At 44.6% G+C, this 22,433-nt stretch overlaps 1 protein-coding gene across 6 annotated transcripts in view; it reads right to left on the bottom strand.

Annotated features, from left to right (window-relative positions):
• The window catches only part of MLH3 (MUTL protein homolog 3), a 160,882-nt gene that overhangs the window by 5,546 nt on the left and 132,903 nt on the right, over positions 1–22,433 (bottom strand). For 4 of the 6 annotated variants that reach the window (XM_087693505.1, XM_087693495.1, XM_087693532.1 and 1 more), the window contains 2 exons: positions 22,287–22,349; positions 22,025–22,205 (listed from right to left, as the gene is read on the bottom strand). In XM_087693505.1, the coding sequence (XP_087549631.1) occupies positions 22,025–22,205; positions 22,287–22,349 (244 nt within the window). The remainder of the gene's footprint in view (positions 1–22,024; positions 22,206–22,286; positions 22,350–22,433) is intronic. The other 2 variants (XM_087693514.1, XR_015693202.1) reach the window with 2 other exon arrangements.

Genomic DNA, 22,433 nt, shown 5'->3' with positions numbered 1-22,433 from the left:
GGACAAACATCTTTACAACTGATCACAAACAAAGTAAATTTCAGCATAAACAATGGCAGACTCATCCCATAGGCACACAGATGAAATCCTATCACTAGAGAAGATCCCATGAGTTTTCAACCTGTAGACACAGAACCATGTGACAACGGTTGATCTGAGAGAGGATGTAGGTAGCTATGTAAGAGGTAGTGGTGCTAAGGTAGATTGAAGCTCTAAAAGTAAGAAGAGTACCATTCAAAGTTCAATTGTTGCCCTCATGAGACACGACAATTCTCCACTCCATTATCAAATATCTCAATATTCCCTCTTCTTTCACTGTTGTTTTACTAGAAGTAGATCTGTAAATTCATTATAGCATCTCCTTCTCAAGCTCTTCTTCCATTTTGAGAACAACAAGAAATCCATATTGATGTATTGCTGAGCAACTATGGAAAAAGGCTGATTTTCCCTTTTTCTATTCTCATCTTTCAAAATAATCTCTTGCATTTATTGCATAGATCTTGTGAGAGAGAGAACTACTCCTCACTCTTGGGTTGATTTAAATGAGCTCATCCTTAAGGGGCTTGGGATTAAGCAAAAAAAAAATCTTGTCCCTGTGCTAGATGGGGGGTTGAGTTTTTGAGGGGTTTTGCCTATCTTGAACCCTCACGTTGTCTCCATTTCTTTGTGTTTCCATGACTGTAATTCTCTAAATAATTGTCATATTTTGCTTCAAGTATTTGTGCTTTCTATTTTAAATCTTGAAAATAAGCAAGTATTATAATTGAGGCTACTATGTTGTTTAGGGCATTTACACATGTCCACGTGCATGCTATCCTTGCTCGCCAACAAATGTTTGCCTGCATGTTAGACTTGCTCGGACTTTTCCACAACTATTGCACACCCACTATTTGTACGCTGCCATTGCCTGGCATGCCTGTAAACCCCTTTCTTTCCCCACCCACCCATCTGAGCAATCAACAATTGCACCCTACACCATTAACGGTGTCCAATCCCCTTGCTCTAGCAACATTGTTCCATGCAATGGCCTCTGCCCTTTCCTCATCACTCCTTCCATAAGAGATGCCACAAGACCAGTAGCATGCAGAAAATGCAAAAACACCAGAACATGTTCAGCAACAAGGAGGAGAAAACTTGACTCATGGGAGAGTAGCTATTCCATCTTCCATCTCCATGGATTCTAAGCAGTCTCCACAACTCCCATGATGACTGATACTATCCCATTAATCAAGTTTGATCCCAATACGAAGCTCAAAATTAAAGATAGAGTGGAAGCCTTGGAGGTGTCATCTATGGCATGCCGACAGACCATCGATGCACACTTTGAAAGACATGATATAGGCAGCTCTTAGAAGCACCCCTATAAGAATTAGGAAAGTAACCCTATATCAGCTTTAGGACATCAAAGCAATTTGCAGTTGCCTTCTTTCACAGATGGATTGAGGGCAAGAATTATTCTATGCTCAGAGATGGTGCAACTATCACGGTTTATTTTCTTCGCCTCAATGAGTACTTCTTGCCTCATATAGCCCATATTGGTAGAGCTTTTGGGCATGTGATCCAATGGATAGGTCCTTTGTGGATGCTGTGGCACAAGGTCACTCTCAACACCCATCAATTTGGGGTTACGATGTCTACTTTTGCATTGGGTCCCTTTCTCCGGCTATCATGATTCCATTAGTACATGGGGGGTCCATGCTCTAGGTGGTTTACTACACTTGGATTCTAGGTCCTTGCTTCACTTGCAAAATGATGGGCCACTTTGTAGCAGACTGCCTCGAGATGCAATAGAAGAGATAGACTAGTAAGTCTCGCCCCCAACCTTCTTTTAGGATGAGGAGAGAGGGCTTGTACCTTGCAAGAGGGGCGAGAGGGAGCAACAGAGGAGACAAGCTACTAGACAAATGAGGAGACAAAGACAAACATTGGAAGAGAGAGAGAGAAACAAGGATAGGTGTAATAGGACGAGATGATGGAGAGTTGCTAGAGCTGCTAGGCTATTTGACTAAGCCACTAAAGGTGGCAAAGGCGACTGTGCATGAGCCTCCCTCTCCATGCAATGATGGATGCGCCTGGGTTAGTGGGGATGGCTCTTGTAGTTGAGGTCTCCATCGAGTGGTTTGTATTGCACGTCCCTAACACTCAATAGGGGGGCATAATTCCTTCCGTAGAGAGAGGTTGCTACTCATCAAAGCGAGCAAGGTAGTGAGTTTGGCATAGATTTAGATGATTCCCTAGACTCCATTGACTTCTCCTCTCTTCACGAGGATTCGAAGATTGTAGTGTGATGAGAGAAGATAAAGTATACACTAGTTGGGAGAAGAGATAGGCATGGTCCGTGAAGCCATGCTGGTCTGAGACTTAATGATATCCATGAGGATCCTATCATGGAACATCTGAGGCTTCGGTGGAAGATTGTTTTGCCAAGGATAGAGCTGCATAAGATAGGATCTCCATGGAGTATTGGTTGGAGGATTTGTTGATTTCCATGTACTACAGAAGCATCATCTCTTCGAAGAGAGGATTTGTGCTACTAGAACAAAGTTTCACATATTGGGCAAATGTTGTGGGAGCATAAAAGATAAAAACAAGGGTTTGAATTTACATCAGCGAGCATTGGCTTCATGAAATTTAGAATTGGGGCATCCTTGTAGCAAGAAGGGCCCTTTGGGTTTTTGTGAGAGTAGAGGATGCACTGGTTAGAGGGAGAGAAGAATTTTTTGGACTAATCTTTCTCACTCCTTACATCATGTTGATCATTTGATTGTAGAAGGGGACTTTAACATGATTGAGGCCTTGGAGGACATAAGGGGCACATGTATTGACATTATCAGAGGAGGAGAGCAAGCAACCTAGGAGGATTTTATCTTCCACGCTAGGGGACACAACCCTTGGTTCATGGAAGATTCTCATAGATCTATAAGTTCTCTCTAGTTTTCTAGACTAGACATGATAGTTTGGGCCATAATCTTCTCTAGCTTAGATAGACTTTATGTAGATGATTGGGCTGCAATAGAGGGGGTCTTGTCAACATTGTTCTTGGAACGACTTGATCAAACCATATACTTGTACAATTGATTCTTATGGAGGAAGTCTAAGGAACTGCTACTAGCCTCAAAATTCCTTTACATTTTTATTATGATAAGGATTTAAGGGAGGAAATGACCAAGGCTTGGATGGCTAAGTCCTTTTCAATTGGCATAGTAGCTAGAGACTTAGATGAGAGTCTAGAAGAGGTGAGCTTCTTTCTCAAGGAGAAGGCTAGGAGCAAGAGGGAAGGTCTCTTAGAGGGTTGGTTTTTTTTCTTTTTTTTTTTGGGGGGGGGGCGGGGGGGAGGGGGGAGAGAGAGAGAGCATTGCTAGAGCCTCATTGGCAGCACTTCAAAGAGAAAAGGAAAGATAACCAAGATACAGATGGGTGGCTGAGAGGATGCATGTAACCAAAGCAGAAATAGATGGTATGAAGCAGGCTCGATCAAAGTATAAGTACCATGCAAGTGCTTATTTTTGAACATAGGCAGGGGAAAGGGTGAACAATGATTTCTTCCACACTACTGGTCCTAGATATGCAAAATAGGGTGCTAGGAGACTTAGAAGAGCAAATGGATCCCTTGCCCATATTGAGTTCAAAGGTGGCGCGAAGATTGAGACACGCAGTGTTGGCTACCAGCAGGGAGACGAGAGAGAGAGAGTGCAGAGTTGAGAGTGAGAGTGAGTATGACTTGTGGGTACAATGACGAGTGTACCTCTTTAGGTTTTTAGATAGATATATATATAGAAAGTACAAGTGCTAAGGGTATGTTCACACTTGAGCACATAATAAAGGCAAGAGGGCCTTTATTCCCAATAACCTCCCACCTAAAGGCAATGTGCCTTAAGAGGAGAAAAGAATCAGCTAAGTCTACGTATGTACAAAACTGAAATACATATATCTATCCAACTCCCATCATTTGTCGGCAATGAGCAAACCGCTTTGCTAGAAGTCCCTTTGTGAGAAGGTCTGCAGGATTATCATCTGTATGCACTTTGACAAGCTCAATGTTCTTGCTGTTAAGTATATCTCTAATACAGTAGCACTTCACCTGTATGTGCTTCGTCTTTGCATGAGAGACGGGATTCCGTGCTAGCATGATAGCACTCTAACTATCACAATGGAGAACAGGTAACTCTGTAATGCCAAGCTCTCCCACCAAATGTAATAGCCATAAAGCCTCCTTGCATGCCTCAGTGGCAGCGACATACTCTGTCTCTGTAGTGGACAATGCAACACACTTTTGTAGCCTGGAGATCCAAGAGGCTGCTCCTCCTGTGAAGGTAAACACACACCCAGAAGTGGACTTTCCGCAATCTGTATGACTGGCACAGTTTGCATCCGTAAAGCCAACAACAGATGCCTTTTGCTTTCCAAAGTAGATGCACAACTTCTTTCTGCCTTTGAGGTATCTCATAATACCTTTCACTACTTCCCAATGCTTTTTACTAGGGTTTGACATGTATCTGCTAACCACTCCTACTCCAAAGGCAATGTCAGGACGTGTAGCAACCATAGTATATATCAAACTGCCAACAGCTGAAGCATATAGTATCTTAGCCATTTTAGCGTTCTCATCATCAGATGTAGGGTTGTCCTTTGCACTGAGTTTCACACATGGAGGCAATGGAACCCCAATTATCCCTTTCCCCCCCCCCATATTGAAATGCTGCAAAACCTTGGAGATATACTTCTGCTGAGATATCTTTGAGTATTCGTATGCCAAGAATGTGATTTGCATCACCAAGATCCTTCATGTCAAAGTTGCTATGAAGGCTTTGCATCAGTGAGTCCAAGGCACGAGTATCCCTATCAGCAATCAGCATGTCATCAACATACACAACCAAGATAATCAGGCTGCCATCTACTACCTTCTTGGTGTATAAGCAGTGATCCACTTGACTTCTATGGAAACATTGAGACTGCATAAATGTATCAAACTTATGATACCATTCTCTTGGTGCTTGTTTCAGCCCATGCAAACTCCTTTTGAGTTTACATACCATCCTCTCTTTCTCTTTTTCCACAAACCCTTCAAGCTGCTACATATATATGCCTTCATGTAGATCACCATGTAAGAATACAGTCTTCATGTAGATCACCATGTAAGAATGCAGTCTTTACATCCATTAGTATGAACTCCATATTTTCAGTTGCAACCAAGTCCAAAATGGATCATTGCTGTGTACTACTTTCCTTTTCTCCGGATCCCATAATCTATACCCCATTTCACCCTCGTCACCATATCCTAGGAAAATGCATTTATAGGACTTTGGCTCAAGTTGGCTATGTTTTTCTTTACGAATGTGCACAAAAGCCTCGCAGCCAAACGCTTTTAGTTGCCCGACCACACTTCTCGGGAAACACCCCCCCCCCAAAAGACCTATTTAGTGACCGATTAATCAAGTGTATGGCTGTCATAACATCCTTTGCCCAAAAACCATGGGGGTAATGCAACATGAGATAGCATCGTACGGACCTTATCCTGTATGGTCCGATTCATACACTCTGCAACTCCATTTTGGGGTGGATTATGAGGAGCAATGAGCTCCCTCTTGATCCCTTTGCTATCAAAAAATGCCTAAAAGGCCTTGGACACATATTCCCCATCATTGTCAGAGCAAAGATACTTAAGTGTCTTATTAGTCTGATTTTCAATCAATGCCAAGAATTTTTTACACTTGTCAAGTACTTCATCCTTGCCACGAATAGGATAAACCTATACCTTCCATGCAGCATCATCGACAAAGGTGACAAAATATTTCTTTCTCCCTAAAGATAATCATGGTATTCGACATACATTGGAATGTACTAACTCTAGCGGAGAAGATTTCAGCGAAAGAGACTTCTTATGAGATGCCTGTGCATGTTTACCATAAACACAATGATCACAATGCTCAAAATCAACATAACGAAGACAAGGCAAGTAACCCAAACGAGAAAGAACTTTCATTCCAATTTGACTCATGTGTCCCAACTGGCCATGCCACAAAGAAACACTTGGTTGCTCGGTCACGGCAACAACATGATCACTCATACTAGATACATGGAGAGAATACAAGGTATCACTTTTACAACCTCTGGCAATTACTCTAGATCCCTTACAGATCTTTGATTTCCCATCACCAAAAGTGGTATGAAATCCATTGTCATCTAGCTGCCTTGTACTAATCAAGCTCTTCTTGAGCTGAGGTACATGCTGTACATGTTGAAGTGTGAAGAGAGAAGTATGCTAAAACTGCAACTATACACTGCCAATACCTGCAATGTCACATGTATAGTTGTTCCCAAGATGGACAACACCCTGTCGACCCCTTGTATAGTCACAGAACCACTCACGATGAGGATTGACATGAAAGAAAGCACTTGAATCGAGAATCCAAGTATGCATGTCATCATCTATGTCTACAAGTAAAGCATATATACTAAAGTGTGAAGAGACCAAGAGTACGTCATTCCCACTGCCACTGTCATGAGTGACTACATTCACCTCTTCAATTTTGACACTGCTCTTCTTAGGCTGACTCTCTTTCTTCTCTTCCTTGCTATCATCTGTCTTCTTGCCCTTTCCTTTCTCTTTCTTCCATGTATAGCAGTCACGTTTAAAGTGACATTTCTTGCCACAATGATGGCATTCAACATCCTTGCCACATGATTTACTGCGTCCCTTGCTATCAGATTTGCCTTTCTGCTGTGATCTGCCCCTAGTATGCAAAGCACTCGAAGACTTACTAGATGCATTGTTCTGTCAATTCACTGCTTCCATGAGTAGAGTACTCCCTACATCAACATACAAAAGAATCGCATTAGAATTGCTCATAGCAATCCTGAATGTATCCCAACTCTCTGGTAGAGTGCAAAGCAAGAACGTAGCCTTAAATTCTTCATCAATCAAGAACTTCAAGGCAACTAGCTGGCTGAAAATGGAGTTGAACTCACTCAAGTGAGTAGACATTGTTGTACCCTCTTTCATATGCAAATCCATAAGCTTTTTCAGCCAATACACTTTGCTTGCGGCACTCTTCTGTGCATATAGTTCTTCCAGTCGAGTCCAAATAGCATATGCAGAAGCCAAACCTTCGATGTTAAACAGCAAGGCATCAGAAATCAGTAGATGGTTGAGTGTGCAAGCTCATTTAACTCATCCCAATCTTATTGTTTCATGTCTGCGGGCTTTGCCCCTTTGGTCTTAATCGGCCTTGCTTGCATGTTCTGCAACAGGATATTGTAGCATTGTTTTTGCTAGATAGCAAAGTTATGTGCTCCTTTAAGCTTCTTAATGTGCATGAGATTACTGCTGTCACTGCTGCCAGCCATGATTTTCAGCAAAATGTGACAAAAAATTCAGCAAATGCAGGCCCAAACTGTCAAACAAGTGACCAAGGTACAAACAAGTACCAACCAGCAATAAATGACCACGTAGAAGCAGAAATTTCAGATCTGTAAGGAAATTTTAAGAGGCACCAAACCATGTGCTACAGCACTCCACAACTGATTACAGCTGTTCCAAGGGCAAATACATCACATTACATGGGAAGTCCCAAAATTTAGCTGCAATTTCTGTTGTGCATGTACCCACAGGCATAAAATTTGACACGCACGGTGAAAAGCCCCAAAATTTTTGTGCTCAAAGCATCAACCATACATCTGCACTATCTCTAAGATGCATAGAACATACCAATTTTTCCGAAATAGAGCAATTTCAGCAGCCCCGGCAGCCCCGGCAGCCCCGTTAGGCCTGCAGGCTAATAATAATCCTATAATGAAAGCGGCTACGTGTCCAAATTGCATGGAATTAAACCCGCATGTACATAAAGTGACCAAATGGTGCACAAATTTTGCCCAAACAGCAAAGGCCCCAAATTGCACAGGGTCCAATGTGCATCAATGTTGAGAAATTGGGTAAATTTCAGCCCAATTTTGCATGTACATGAAAAAACCCCAAATGTTAGAGGCAAAATGTCACAGATTCCTCCAATTTCTGAGATAAATTGTCTTGTCGTGCATAACAATCCCCAAATCCAAGAAAAGCCCCAAATTTCCGGGCCAAGATTGCACAAAAAATGGAAACTGTGCTTATGTACGCGAACGCTCGGCAAGGGGAGAAGAAAAAATCCCAAGAATTTGATAGAAAAATGACGAGAAAAAAAAACCGTCATGTCTGGCGCCTGTTAGCGTCTGTCGTCAACGCTCGCTGCTCGTCAGTCGTCATGCGTCAACTGCCACGTTGGTCCCATCTATCATTGACGCATCAGGTCAAGTCTGGTCGCACTGGCATCTCCAGTCCGTCATGTGGCTCCTATCCTGTTCGTCAGCGCAGCTGTGAAGTCGCTCGCTGGTCCCGCCATCTCGTTAGCTGCCATTGCATGCTACGCTCGACTGGTGCAATGCCTGCAGCGACTGTCGCCTATCCACGACCTGTCGCATGCCGTCTTATAGTCCGTTGACTTAGACTTCGTTAGTCCTGTCGCTCGTGATGCTTGCAGCCCAACCTGCAACTCCGACTCTGGTGTCTGACTCCTGCACGACTGATGGAGTATTTAACACCTGTGCTCTGATTCCAGTTTGTTGAGCTCTGAGGTGGTGCGAGGATCGAGACATGCAGTGCTTGCTACCAACAGAGAGACAGAGTGTAGAGTTGAGAGTGAGAGTGAGCACGACTTGTGGGTACAATGACGAGTGCACCTCTTTAGGTTTTTAGATATATATATATATATATATATATATATGAAAGTACAAGTGCTAAGGGTGTGTTCATACCCGAGCACATAATAAAGGCACAAAAGCCTTTATTCCCAACAGCCCAAGGGCCACATGAGGTTGGTCAAGTGGCCACAAACTATTACACTACTTTGTTGGGTTCGACAACCAAGCCTCCAAGCTTTAAGAGGGATAGAGAGATTGTGTGGTAGAGTACCAAGAGAATGGTCATAGAGAACACGAGAAGACACTTGATGGCCCCATTCTCAAAGGAGGAGATTGAGAAGGCTCTATTGTTAGTACCATTAGGAAAGTGCCTAGGAGGTGATGGATTGGATAAGGCCTTCTTCTTGAGTTATTGGCACAAGACTTTTAGCAACATTCTGGGAGATTATGGCAGTTAGAGATATGCCAAAGAGACCATCTTAGGGATTAGTTCACCTCATCCCAAATAGAAGGAGTGGTTGATGCTCTGTAGAACTCTGTGAGTGTATGTTGGTGTGTCTCCATGTGCTTGCTACTAAGTTCATAAGAGGTGCTCTCTATGTCAACATAGCTCCATTGAGAAGAGCCCAAGACATCTTTGATCTGGAAATCCATCACCCTGGATAATGGTGTGAATCCCTCTCAAAATAGGCAATGGAAGTGTCTTGTAATCTCATAATACATTGGGCATTTGCATATGTAGTGCTCTCTAGCTCAAGTTGACAGAGCTAGAAAAACCTATCCTTTGGGGGGAGGGAGTTAGCACCATATCTACTTGTCTCGATCCATAGCTAGTGTGAGGATGTATAGAGTTGTCCAATGGTGCATTGTAAACCATGAGACAAGTGTGCATCCATGTATCTCAGATGGGTAATGAAGCCATCAGAAGATGTGTAGAAGATGTTTTCCGTAGAAAGCCATTTTCGTCTGCAAATGCTTAGTGGTGGGTGTCATCCATGTCCTGGCTGTGTGTAGCTGAAGAATATCCATCCTAATGATGCAGTTCAGCTCCTCTCAATTGAGCTCCAGGTGAGGCCAATCCAAGCTGTACTGTTTTTTTGGGTTGGGGGTGGGTGTGATCCATGTGTAATCCAGGTAGTTGTAACCATGCCTCTATCAGAGCATACTAGAACTTAGTATCCCTTGTAGGGTCTTTGCCACTATGGGTGGTGCTCCCATCTCTGCTCTTACGATCTCATGTGGTATAGAGGGCTTACTCTGGATCATCCGTAAAATCATCAGTAGTAGGGGTCTCTCCATTTGCTCCCATCCCTCATATATCTCCTCTCCCCTAGGTAGTGGTTAATCCTATTTGGCTCTCCTTGTATGATGTCCCTGTCAGTGAAGGTCTCCTAGAGCCCTACATCAGTCCTCATGGCTCCATTACAGTTTCACGAACCTCAAGTGTGTCTCATATGCCACGCCTCGTCATTGGCACTTATCTATGACAATGATGTGTCTATCTCTATGTAGTTCCCATTTGCTTGCTTTGCGAGCCTCCATAATCTGTGGCATGCATTCCCTGTGGTGGGCTACCTGGGCTAGTGTGAGATCATCCTCAAGATAAAAATTTCCTCCTTTAAGAGCCTTCCCTTTGGGAGAGAGGCTCGTCGTGACTCCAAATCAGCAAATTTGAGGATAAGGGTTGACCCTTTTCTAGCTTCTTACCTGCTCACCATGTGTTTTCCATAGTGGAGGGATCCTCTACTCCCATTTTTCCACATATGTTATTGGCATCTTATAGATGGCTATCTCCCTCTTTCCATGCAACCACCCGGATGTGTAGAGCTTTGAGTTTCCTTCTCTTTAAGAAAGTTATATTAACGTCTATGAAAGGCCAAGGTGGCCTATGAGACCAAAACGTTACATACAAAATGTTTGGGAAACTTTCCAGGTCCCAGTAAAGCTACCATCTAATGCTACGATAAACTAATTGGGTAGGTACAAGGTGGTATATCAGCTGGGTACAATTCATGTGTGTTCCAAGTATGGTGTGGAATTGCTCATGGAGCTTGGTCATCCTAAAATGTCCCGCATGGGTCTATCTAACATCGATAGGCTGAATCGGCGGGGCAAGGCCCTTCGGTGGCAACGTAGTATCCCTTGTATCCTTGACATGTGCCTCCTGTGGGGGTAGGGGCCAGTTGGGCGTGGGCGCCGAGCTTTGCTTCTTGCCGTGGCTGTGGCTAGGGTGGTCCCCCGCACCCGGGAGGTCAGTGGGGCTGGTGGGGGCTTAGGGGTGGGGATGGTAGTTGGCTCTTGGTAGAATTCTGTGAGCAGGCGTTGGGCGGCTCCCTGTCTCTGCTCCGAGGTCCAGAGGAGGTGGTCTCTATGGCACCGAATTTTCCAGCAAGAAGAGCCCAAGGCATCTGTGGTCCTTGAAATCCATCACTCTGGAGAGTGGCCCAAATCCTTCTCTGAACAAGCAGTGGAAGCGTCCCTGGATCTTGTAGTATGCTAGGCACCTGCATATGTAGTGTTCTTCTATCTCTGGCTCGAGCTGGCAGATTTGGCAGATCCAATCTTCTAGGGGGAGGGGGTAGGCCCTCTACCTGTCTCGACCCGTAGTTGGTGTGAAGATGTACGGATTTGTCTAACGGTGCTTCTAACTCCATGGGACAAGTGTGTGTCCATGTAGCTTGGGTGGGTAATGAAGCTGTCCGGAGATATGTGCAGGAAGTGCTCTTGGAAGAAAGCCTTCTTCGTCCCTAGGTGTTCTGTAGGAGTCACCCATGTCTTGGCCGTGTGTAGGTGAATGATGTCCATTCTGATGATACGGTTCACCTCCTCCCGGCTGAGCTCCAGGTGGGGGCAATCTAGGCTATATTGTAGTGGGGGGAGGTGGTCCATGTGTAGGCCATGTAGCCGTAGCCAGGTCTCTGTTTGGGCATATCAGCATTCAATGTCCCCTGTGCTAGCTGTTTGGACGACTCCAACACGAGTTTGGGGTATTGACGCCGGGGGAAGTCCCATAGTCGGTGCAAGAAGGCCATTGTTTGGAAGAGGGCCTCAGCTACGATGGACGGTGCCCCCATCTCTGCTCTAATGATCTCGTGTGGCACAAAGGGCTTGCTCCGGATCATCCATGAGATCATAAGTACCAAGGGTCTCTCAATCTGCTCCCATCCCTCATAGGTGGCCTCCTCTTGAGGCAGTGGCTGGTCCTGTGTGGCCCTCCTTGTGTGGTAGAGACTAGATCCCCATATGGGAGCCCCGTACAAGAGTACTGGTGTGACTAGAGTGTCAAATAGCCAAAGCTTTGTACGGGGCTCTTGGAATTGTATGCGGGCGCATTGGTTTTCCATAGATCAGAGGGCTGCATAGCCTCGTGTCAATCTATCTACTGCTGCCTTTCTCAAAGTGAATCTCGGTCCTGAAAATGTAATCCCCTAGATAGACATATCTTTGGACCATTTCCACGGTTTCCTTGCCGTATGTGAAGGGGGGTACTGATCGTCGAATCCATTGGGTTGAAGTGTTGAACACCATGACCCTAGTCTTCCCCAAGTTCACGGTGAGGCCTTTATCCTGGCAGAAGGCTTGTAGTGCATTCAATTGGCGTTGTAGCCCTTCAAGCGTGCTAGAGATGAGAACTATGTCGTCCGCATATAGTAAGATGGGTATCAATAACCCTCCTAGGCTAGATCCCTCCCCTCCCAATCTATCCGTGTACTTTGATATCTCATCAATGTAGAGACCAAATAAAGTAGGTGAGAGTGGGCATCCTTGTTTAACTCCAATGGTTATCTCCTTTGACAGCCCCCCCGATGTTCGAACTCTCGGCTCATGACCGATTCGTATAGTGCCAGTATCCTCCAACACATTTCGGGCAGGACCTCCAGTTCTTGTAGTCTCAGCATGAGCCTGGCTTGTGGTACCGTGTCGAAGGCCTTGCGGAAGTCCACGAAGCAATAGTATACCTGCCTTCTGTGTGCCTTGCTCTCCTCTATAATGGCTCTTAAGTGTGAGGATATGGTCAAGAGTGGAGTACCCCCTCCTGAACCTTGCTTGTCCAGTCGCCTGGTGCTGGTGTTGCTTTGCCCACTTGCTCAGCTCAAGGTCCAGGATGGATCCATAGAGCTTGGCTAGTACATGGCTAACCATGACTATTCGGTAGTTTGTGGGGGCCATGGGGTCTCTAGCCTTCAGGATAGGTATTATGGTGTTGGCCGACCATCTGGCAGGGAAGCCCTCACATAAGGCTCTGTTGAACATGTGGGCTAGAAGGAGTGCAAGTACGTCCCGGACGCATGGGTCAAGTGCTCTGCTACTAGGCCTTCATGGTCCTTGGCTTGGCCACTCTGTAGTCCCCTAGTAGTCGGGGCAGCACGGGCTGCTCGGGTATTTGGTACAGTGAGGTCGCATATGCATGCCATGTGTCCGGGGAGGTAATGGATGTTTAAGCACGGGGCTCCTAGAATGCCTTCCATGCCTCCTTGCTGTCCTGTCCAAGGAATAGCTAGTAGAATTCGTGTTCCACTTTGGATAGGTAGGCCCGTTTCTTCCTTCGTACAAGATGACGGAAGATTAGGCGTGCCTGTTTGTGCGTGTGTACTCCCCGTGCTTCATCCTATTGAAGACGGAACCGGGTTTCCCTGCACTCTTCGTCCTACCAGCTATTTTGTGGAACATTCTTGTCCGGAGGGGAGGGACGGGGGATGTATGGGGAAAGTACTGGGCCGCCGAGGTGTGGAGTGTTCCCGCCAGTTGTGCTGTGATCTCCTCCAAGGGTGAGTAGGGGTTCATTTCCTGCAAGTTCCAATAGAGGTGGTCGGAATAAGCACTCGCAGTTAACTTGGTGAAGTGGTACCTGGGGAATCTTGGGAGGCTGCTTGCTGGGGGGATTGGGTCATGTCTATAGGTGATGTCAAACTACAGGTAGGCATGGTCGGTGGCCATTGCGAGCGGGTGAGGTGATATTTTGAAGGATTGGATGTCAGGGATAAGTGATAGGGGCCCGAGTATGTAATCCACTGTGCTTGCTCCCAGTTTTTGTGTAGGTGCTCTTGGTGCCCCTCGTTTGTTGCAATTAGCCGCATGCTTATATGGGAAGTATGTGAGGGCGTTCGAGCCCGGCCATCTGTCCAGCCCGTTGAGGATGGCTAATTCGTGCGCGCCGCCTAGCGCCCGTAGGTGGTCGCTATACTCGGTGCATTCAATTGTATCTTGTGATGTACGGTTGAGCCCTATCTCCTCCAGTGCTATCTCTTTGTATATGTGGTCTTCGCTCTTGAAGAAGGGAGTCTGTCTCTGTGTTGTGCGGGCATTGAAGTCTCTAGCCAACATGACATCCCCCAAGTTGGAGTAGTGCATGATGTCCTCGTACAGTGGTAGGTATGGTGACTCCCCCTTTTGTGGCACGTATGGGGAGTATGCTGGGGGGGAAGTAGCACACCGCCATGTAGATGTCTCGAGGGCAATCTGTGTGTATCCGGATCCACATGAACCGGGCCTCCTCATCTTCCTGCATGACTTGCACCATGGGCTGTAACTCCTCCCTGTATAGCACTGCAACTCCTCCGGACCCTCGGGTCCCTCCTTTTGTTCAAGCTCTAGGGCGGCATGCCGTCTCCCATCTGTATCCCCTCACTTCGGGTAGGTGTGTGCTTGGGCTCTGGTGGGTTTCTGTGTATAGGATGATATCCTTGTCAGTGAAGGTCTCTTGGAATAGTCTTGCGTTTGTCTTCATAGCTCCGTTGCAATTCCATACTGCAAACCTCACGCAAGTCTCATAGGCCGTGCCGCGTCATTGGCGTTTATCTGTGATGATGACCCGACCGTCTCGGTATACTGCTGATTTCCCCGCTTTGCATGCTTCCAGGATTCGTGGCATGCATTCCTCACAGTGTGCCACCTGTGCAGGTGTGAGGTCATCCTCTAGATAGACCTTTTCCCCTTTTAACGCTGTCGTTTTAGAGAGGAAGACTCGTCGGGATTCCAAATTGGTGAATTGGAGGATGAGAGGTTGGCTTTTGGTGAGGTCTTTCCCTATGCGCCATGCATTCTCCACTATTGTGGGGTCCTCAACTCCTAGCTTTTCACAGAGAGAGAGAGAGAGAGAGAGAGAGAGAGAGAGAGAGAGAGAGAGAGAGAGAGAGAGAGAGAGAGAGAGAGAGAGAGAGAAATGATATATTAACATTTGCAAAAAGGCCAAAAGACCTATGAGATCATGAGTTACAATCATCTATATGATGGTACAACTCTCTAAAACAATAAATGAAAAAGTAAAAAACTGTACAAGAAGACTAAAAGTTATGAGTAAGGGAAACTCTAGTTGACAAATAAAAGAGTTCTAGTTGATACAATCTCATGGAGATATAGAGGGCTTGGCTCTAGCTTGAGCAATCTATCTAAGGAAGTGTCATTCGTCGACACCCGTTTCAATGTTTTGGACATCTAGATAGGCCAAATTGGACGGCTTGATCAATTAGTACCCCCCATGTATGTGTAGATGAGTTAGACTTTGGCTGTGCTAAAACCTCTTGGGTCTCTCTCGCAAAGAAATATGTGAATTGCCTTTGGGTGGGACCTCAATGTCCTCGAGTTGTTGTACTCCTGAGGAGTGAGTTCCAAAGCCATTGTATCTCTAGGAGGAAGAGACCAAGACACCGCTAGTTTGTGAAATCCACGACACTAGATAGTGGCCCAAACCTGTCTTTGAACAGATAGTGAAAGTGGCCTTGGAAGTAGGCGTACACTAGTACCAACGTGCTGGCCGTTGTGTGTTGATGGGGTCTAGCGGGGTGCCAGCATGTAGCGATGCGGTCCAGCTGATGCCAGCTGTGGGCAGGCAACGGGCTGCACGGAGCGACGTGACGGGGCAGGGTGGTGGTTGTTTTATGTACAAACAGCAGAGATTTATTTCTGGTTGAGAAAGAACAACAGTGTATTTTGCTCGTTCAGCTTGTGCTTCTGCAGATTAGTGCATTTACTCGTGTGTTCGTGATAAAATGGCTGCAACTTCTTCCAATTCAGACATCAAGAGTTTGATGGAGATCAAACGGTTTGATGGTCATGGCTTTGACCTTTGAAAAGACCGTATGCAGGGCATTTTGTTTCTAAAGGATTGTGAGTATGCTTTGCAGGAAGATAAACCCGCACTAATGTCTGATGCAGATTGGGCTAGAGTGAATAAAAAGGCTGTGGCTTACATAAAGATGGGTGTCACTGATGACATTGTGATAGACATTAAGGGTTTAGATATAGGTTACGCAATATGAGAGAAGCTGAAAACTACTTATAAGATCACTATACTTGTTAATCAAGTGCATTTAATGCGCAAGTTGGTGAATATGCGACTGGATGAGTCAGAGCCTGCAGCTGAGCACTTGAGTGTATTTATAGGGATTTTAGATCAGCTCAAAGATGCAAATTTGGACTTTGATGATAAGTTGAGGGCGATCTTTTTGATCATGACACTGCCTGACTCTTGGGAGACCTTGGTGGTTTCACTCAGTAATAACCCCAATCTCTCATATGATGGGGTGAGGGGTTCTATCTTGAATGAAGAAATTAGACGTATGTCTAGTGGAGAAGGCAGCAACTCAGCTTATAATGTAAGAGGCAGGGATGAAAAGAAAAATGCAAATGCAGGGCATAGAAACACGAGCAAGAGCAAAGGAAAGAAAAAGAGTGATATTACTTGCTATCACTATGGTTGGAAGGGCCACAAGAAACCTGATTGCAGGTACTGCAAGAAGAAACAAAAGAGAAAGAAGAATGCACGAGATAAAAAGAAGAAGGAAGAAAAGATAGATGTATCGGAGACAACCAAAGGCAAAGAAAAGGCCAATGTGGCCCCTAGTGTGATCATAGAGGAGCTTTCAGATACAAAGGCTGATGTATTATATGCAGTTTGATTATGATACCCTTGTATGTTATATGCAGGATATGCAGATTACCAAGACTGATGTGATTAATGCACTTTTGTCAGTTGATAATGGTGTCACTCAGACTTGACTGGATTATAGACTTTGGTGCCTCTTTCCATGTAACTCCTTGCTTGGAGTGTTTTGCTATGTTCAATGCAGGCAGTTATGGAAAGGTGTATCTTGGAAATAACCATGCCTGCAGCATTGATGGGATTGGCACAGTACATTTGTCTTTAGACAATGGTCAAGAGCTTGTGTTGAAAGATGTCAAATATGTGCCTGGCATTAAAAAGAGTTTACTATCTGTTGGTCAGCTTGACTTGCATGGCTACACCACACTGTTTGGTGGTGGTTTGTGGAAAGTAAAAAAGGGTTCCATGCTGATTGCGAAAGGAACCAAGAAGGACACTTTGTATTGTTTGCACTGTAAAGCCTTGAATGGCAAGTTTCTTGTAGTTGCTGAAATTTGCAGCCACTTGGAGTTATGGCATAAGAGATTAGGCTATATGAGCCAAAAAGGACTTGATGTCCTTCCCTCTTTGAAGAGGGTTGATGGAAAAGGCTCTAAACTTGACTTTTGTAATGAGTGTCAGTTTGGAAAGCAAATAAAAATTTCCTTTTACTCTGGCGTCTCTCGTAAGTCCAACGTCATGGACTTAGTGCATTTTGATGTATGTAGTATTCCTGTGAAATCGTTGGGTGGTGTTGCATATTTTGTCTCCTTTATTGATGATTGTTCCAAAGAGATTTGTGTGTCCTTGTTGAAAAAGAAAAGTGAAGTGTTTGCTGTTTTTAAAACTCAAGCAAGTAGAAAGCTGAAATGCTTGAGAACTGATAATGGGGGTGAATTCACATCGACTGAATTCAAGTCCTTTTGTGACTTGCATGGTATTAAGAGGGAGTTTATAGCCCCTTATAGCCCTTCTTCAAATGGGTGGCTGAAAGATATAATAGGACTTTATGTGAAAGAATGTTGTGCATGCTGTCCATTGCTAATCTCCCTCATGCATTTTGGGGAGAGACACTTAAAACCGCGGTTCACATTTGCAACCGTTCTCCAAACAGGTCCTTAAATAATGGCATCCCTAAGGAGGTTTGGTTTGGCAAATCGGCCTCATATGACCATTTACACATATTTGGCTGGGATGCTTTTGTGCATGTTAGGGATGAGTTGAGGAACAAACTTGACCAAAAATCCACCAAAGGTATTTTCATGGGCTATGGTGATGAGAGTGAATTTGGCTATAGAGTGTGGTTACCTTAGTCAAAGAAAATTATTCGCAACCGTAATGATGTGTTTAATAAGGCAAAATTACTGAAAGGTACTTTAGCCTCTAATGAAGATATGAAAATGGTGAAATTCTAGAGTTTATAGCCACCTATTACTTCAGAAAATGAGCCTCATGGTGCTGTACCACAGGCTGAAACTGATAATCAGCCGGTTATTTTTGAGTCAGATGATGATGGATAGCAAATAGGAGCACAAGGAGGTAATGGACAGCAAGATAGGCTTGCTGATTATGAAAATGCAGGTGCTGGGAATGAAAATGAAGGTGATGTACAACATAAACAGCATGCTGAAAAGGGCTTACAACAGCCAATAAATGCTGAAAATAATATACCTCCAAATGTAGACCCAATTCCTGAAAATGTTGATCATTGGGTACGCAAGTCTACATGCGTAAGAAGGCAACCACATAGGTTTGACCCCTCCTTGCATTATGTGATGCTTACAGATGAGGGTGAGCCTCTTACATACAAAGAGGCCAAGTCATGTGAGTTCAGCAATAAGTGGTAGCTTGCTATGCAAAAAGAGATTAAATCTTTATATGCAAATGATACTTGGGATCTTGTGTCATTGCCCAAGGGAAGGAAGCCACTTCCAAACAAATGGGTGTACAAAGTAAAGACAGTTGATGGGAAACCCAAGTACAAGGCAAGATTAGTTGCCAAAGGGTATGCACAAAAGAAAGGGATTGACTTCCAAGAGGTTTTCTCACCTGTTGTGAAGATGACCACTCTACGTGTGCTTTTTTCTCTCATTGCTGTACTGGACTTAGAGCTGTATCAAATGGATGTAAAAACAACTTTCTTGCACGGTGACATTGATGAGGAAATCTACATAAAACAGCCCGAGGACTTTGTAGATCCTGGAAAAGAGCAAATGGTGTGTAAACTAAAACACAGCCTGTATAGGCTGAAGCAAGCATCACGGCAGTGGTACAAAAAGTTTGACACTTTTATGCTATCTCATGAGTTTACACGCAGCCATGCAGATCCTTGCTTGTACATGAAAAAGGATACAGATGGCAGCCCCATCATACTTGTTTTGTATGCGGATGATATGTTGCTAGCTGGGAAAAGGAAGACTAGCTTGGATGCTCTCAAAAATCAGCTGAAATCAGCCTTCTCTATGAAAGATTTAGGGAATGCAGAGCATATTTTGGGCATGAGGATTGGTAGAGATAGAATGCAGAAATTGTTGTTTTTATCTCAAGAAAAGTACATTGGAAAGGTACTGGACAGATTTAACATGGCTGAAGCTAAGCCTTTGGGGTACCCTTACCTCCTTATCTCAAGCTTAGCAAAGCCAACAGCCCGAAAGATGACGTGGAAGCAAATGCTATGAAGGGAGCTCCTTATGCATCAGCTTGTGGCTCTCTTATGTATGCTATGGTTCCTACTCATCTAGACATTGCTCATGCAATGGGAGTTGTTAGCAGGTTTATGACAAATCTTGGCAAAGCACATTGGGAGGCTGTCAAGTGTATTCTTCGATACCTTAAGGGTACACAAAGAAAAAGTATTTGCTATGGGCAGGGTGCACTTAGTTTGTAGGGTTATTGTGATGCAAACATGGCACGTGACTTGGATACTCGTAGGTCCACCAGTGGGTATGTCTTCACAATTGTTGGTGGAACTGTTTCTTGGTGTTCCAGGTTGTAGAACATCGTTGCACTGAGTACCACTGAAGCTGAATACATATCAGCTATTGAAGCTTCTAAGGAAGTTATATGATTGAGCAAACTTGTAGAAGATCTCGGCATGTCTATGGGTACTGCAGTTTTGGGATGTGATAGTTAGAGTGCTATGTACTGCATACCACTAGTGGGAGTTGGTTAGCTAGAGGTTCACATCGGACCTTTAAGTGGGAGGTTGTTGGGATAAAGGCTTGGTTTAAATCCCCCGTGTATAGTACACACACATTGTACATGTGAATGCACCCTTTACGTCTCCTAAGTATAAATACATTTTATTCTTTGTGTACCAACACATTATTGTTGGTACACCCTTATCGATTCATACTTTCAGTCTACTCACGCTCTCTCCAGCCGTCACACTCTCATGCTTACTCTTGCTCGACTCCCATCTCTCTTAGCTGTGCTCTTCTTCCAACATACAGCAAAAGCATTTCATCAAAACCTTTGGGTCTAGCGACGACTCTAATGAGGCGTAAAAAATATTTTTGGCTCTAGTTGACATATCTCGATATGTGCTCTTTTGGTGGTATGGATCTATATTTTCCCAACTCAATCTCTAATTGGTGTGAAGAGGTACACATTTGACCAATAGCACATCTAATCCCATGTGAGAGGTGAGTGTCCATGTATCTCACATAGACAATAAATCCATAATCTATAGTGTGGAAAATATGCTCTCTATAGAAGGTCATCCTTGTCCCTAGAAGCTTCCTAACCTATCTTGCAGCAGTCCCTGTTTGAGGATGTTAGAGCCGACAGCTCCTGCCCAATGTGCAAGTACCCTACGTCCTGGTGGTGCCACTTTTGCTGCCTTGCTTTGTATTGAGACCAAGCTGACTGCACCATGCATCTGTTCCCTACTGCGCCCTCTACCCTTTCCCTTTGAAGCGCAAGTACCCTACGTCCTGGTGGTGCCACTTTTGCTGCCTTGCTTTGTATTGAGACCAAGCTGACTGCACCATGCATCTGTTCCCTACTGCGCCCTCTACCCTTTCCCTTTGAAGGGCTCTGTTGCGCCTTCTTTGTTCAGGGCTGATGCCTATTCATGGACTGTCTTGACATAATCCATGTGGCAAGAGACCTGGCCATGGATGTCGAAGGTGGTGGAGTAGAAGAAGATATGATCCCTTGCACTGATGAGATGGTCTCATCACCCTGTGATGATCACCCTTCTATCAAACATAGCAAGCATGAAGATTTTCTCGTCTTTGAGGCCCCTCATTCGAGGAGTGATTCTTTACAACACTCATATGCATAGGTGGCCACTCCCTTGCCAGATTCCCAGAACCAAATTGGGAGCAGTTGTTAGAGTTTGCCAACTCTACTTTGGAGGAGTATGTTGAGCATAATCATAGAGATATTCTTGCCCATGCGGAGGAAGAGATTTGGACGCACACGTGAGCACTCAGGAGGTTCTCTGCTCCTCTTCCTTCCATGAGTGAGTTATTATTCTCTTCTTCATAGGCCCGATTCCTGTCCTCACCAGGATCCATCAGTGGTTGGTATCTCTTCTGCAAACTAATGGTGTGGAGGAGATTTTCATTGGTCCCCATGGATTCTATGAGGTGGTACTTCACTCTCCCTCAGCTCAGGACTTTCTTCTCCATCTGCCATTGCCCCTCTTCTTTGGTAAACAATTGGATGTCAGATTTTCAATGTCTACTTAAGTAGGCATGTCTGGTATGGGTGGAAGTGGAGCGATGCCCGACTGTTTATTGGGCCCTTTTGGTTGCCAACACACAGAAGTTTAGAAGTTCGTACATGCCTTCGCTATGGTAGAAACCCTATCCCTTGTGCTAGATGCGGGGAGGATGAGGAGACACAAAGGCACTGCATATGGGACTGCCTAAGGGCTCAGGAGGTCTGGGGGGGAGCACTTAGAATGGTATTTCATGGCACTGTAGACTCTATGATTGCTATGTGAGGGACAATTGTGTGTGGATATGAGGATGTTCATAGATAGTGTGGACTTAGGGGCATTGTCAAATATGGAACCTCATAGCTAGCATTACTGCTTGGTACATATGGACAGATGTAGCTAGGTTGTTGAATTTTTGGACAGATCAACTGCAGAGATTTTCTCAAGGATTTGGAAAAAGATTATGCATATTCTCCACAGGAGAGGGGAGACCATACAGGGCAGTTCGGAGACTATGAGGAGGGGAGATGCTTTTCTCAGGACATTGGATTCTGGCGCCTTTTTCCTTTTCCAGACCCACATGGTCTGGCATTATAGACCTCCCAACTGGTTATCTATTCAAGCTTTGTAATAGACTTCTCCCTTCTTACATATTTTCTGATATGGAAGTCCATTACAGGGCTGCCTTGCATTTTGCATTTTGCCTCTATTCCAAGGAGTCTTATTAATAGAAATTATTCTCTTCTCTGAAAAGAAATTGTGCTTCATTGAAGTTCAGTATTGTCATCACTACAATATAGATAAAAGTATAAGCCTACCTCGGCATGCTTTGCTGGCTAAGATCCTCAAAACTGGTGGTGGAGGAGCTGAAGTACCATCTGTTTTAGATAACTGCAACAGAACAGATGGTAGGCAGCCATACTCCAAAAATAAGTGGTATTCTTCCACACAAAATATAGGTAAAGAGGCTGCGTTTTGTGGACCACAAATTACTGATATCTATATGACAACAGAGAATGTGGTAAAAGAGCATAACCCTATGTCGTCTAATCCATGAGAGATCCCAATTGACTTTAATACCTGCCGCAGATATTCCAAGAGGTGTTTGCTACCAATAAGACTCTCCCCAAGGATCTTGGGTACCTGTTGAGACAAAAAGCATTAACAAATTAATAAAGGGTCTATAACAAAAGGCATGCAAGTTAACAAAAAGAGAGACTATATGCT

This window comes from Lygodium microphyllum, chromosome 2, assembly GCF_053477565.2.
Source record: "Lygodium microphyllum isolate KBCC chromosome 2, Lygodium_microphyllum_v1.1.10, whole genome shotgun sequence".
NCBI classification, from domain to species: Eukaryota; Viridiplantae; Streptophyta; class Polypodiopsida; order Schizaeales; family Lygodiaceae; genus Lygodium; species Lygodium microphyllum.
The sequence above is the reverse complement of the archived record's forward strand: the minus strand, read 5'-3'. Positions and strand labels throughout refer to the sequence as shown.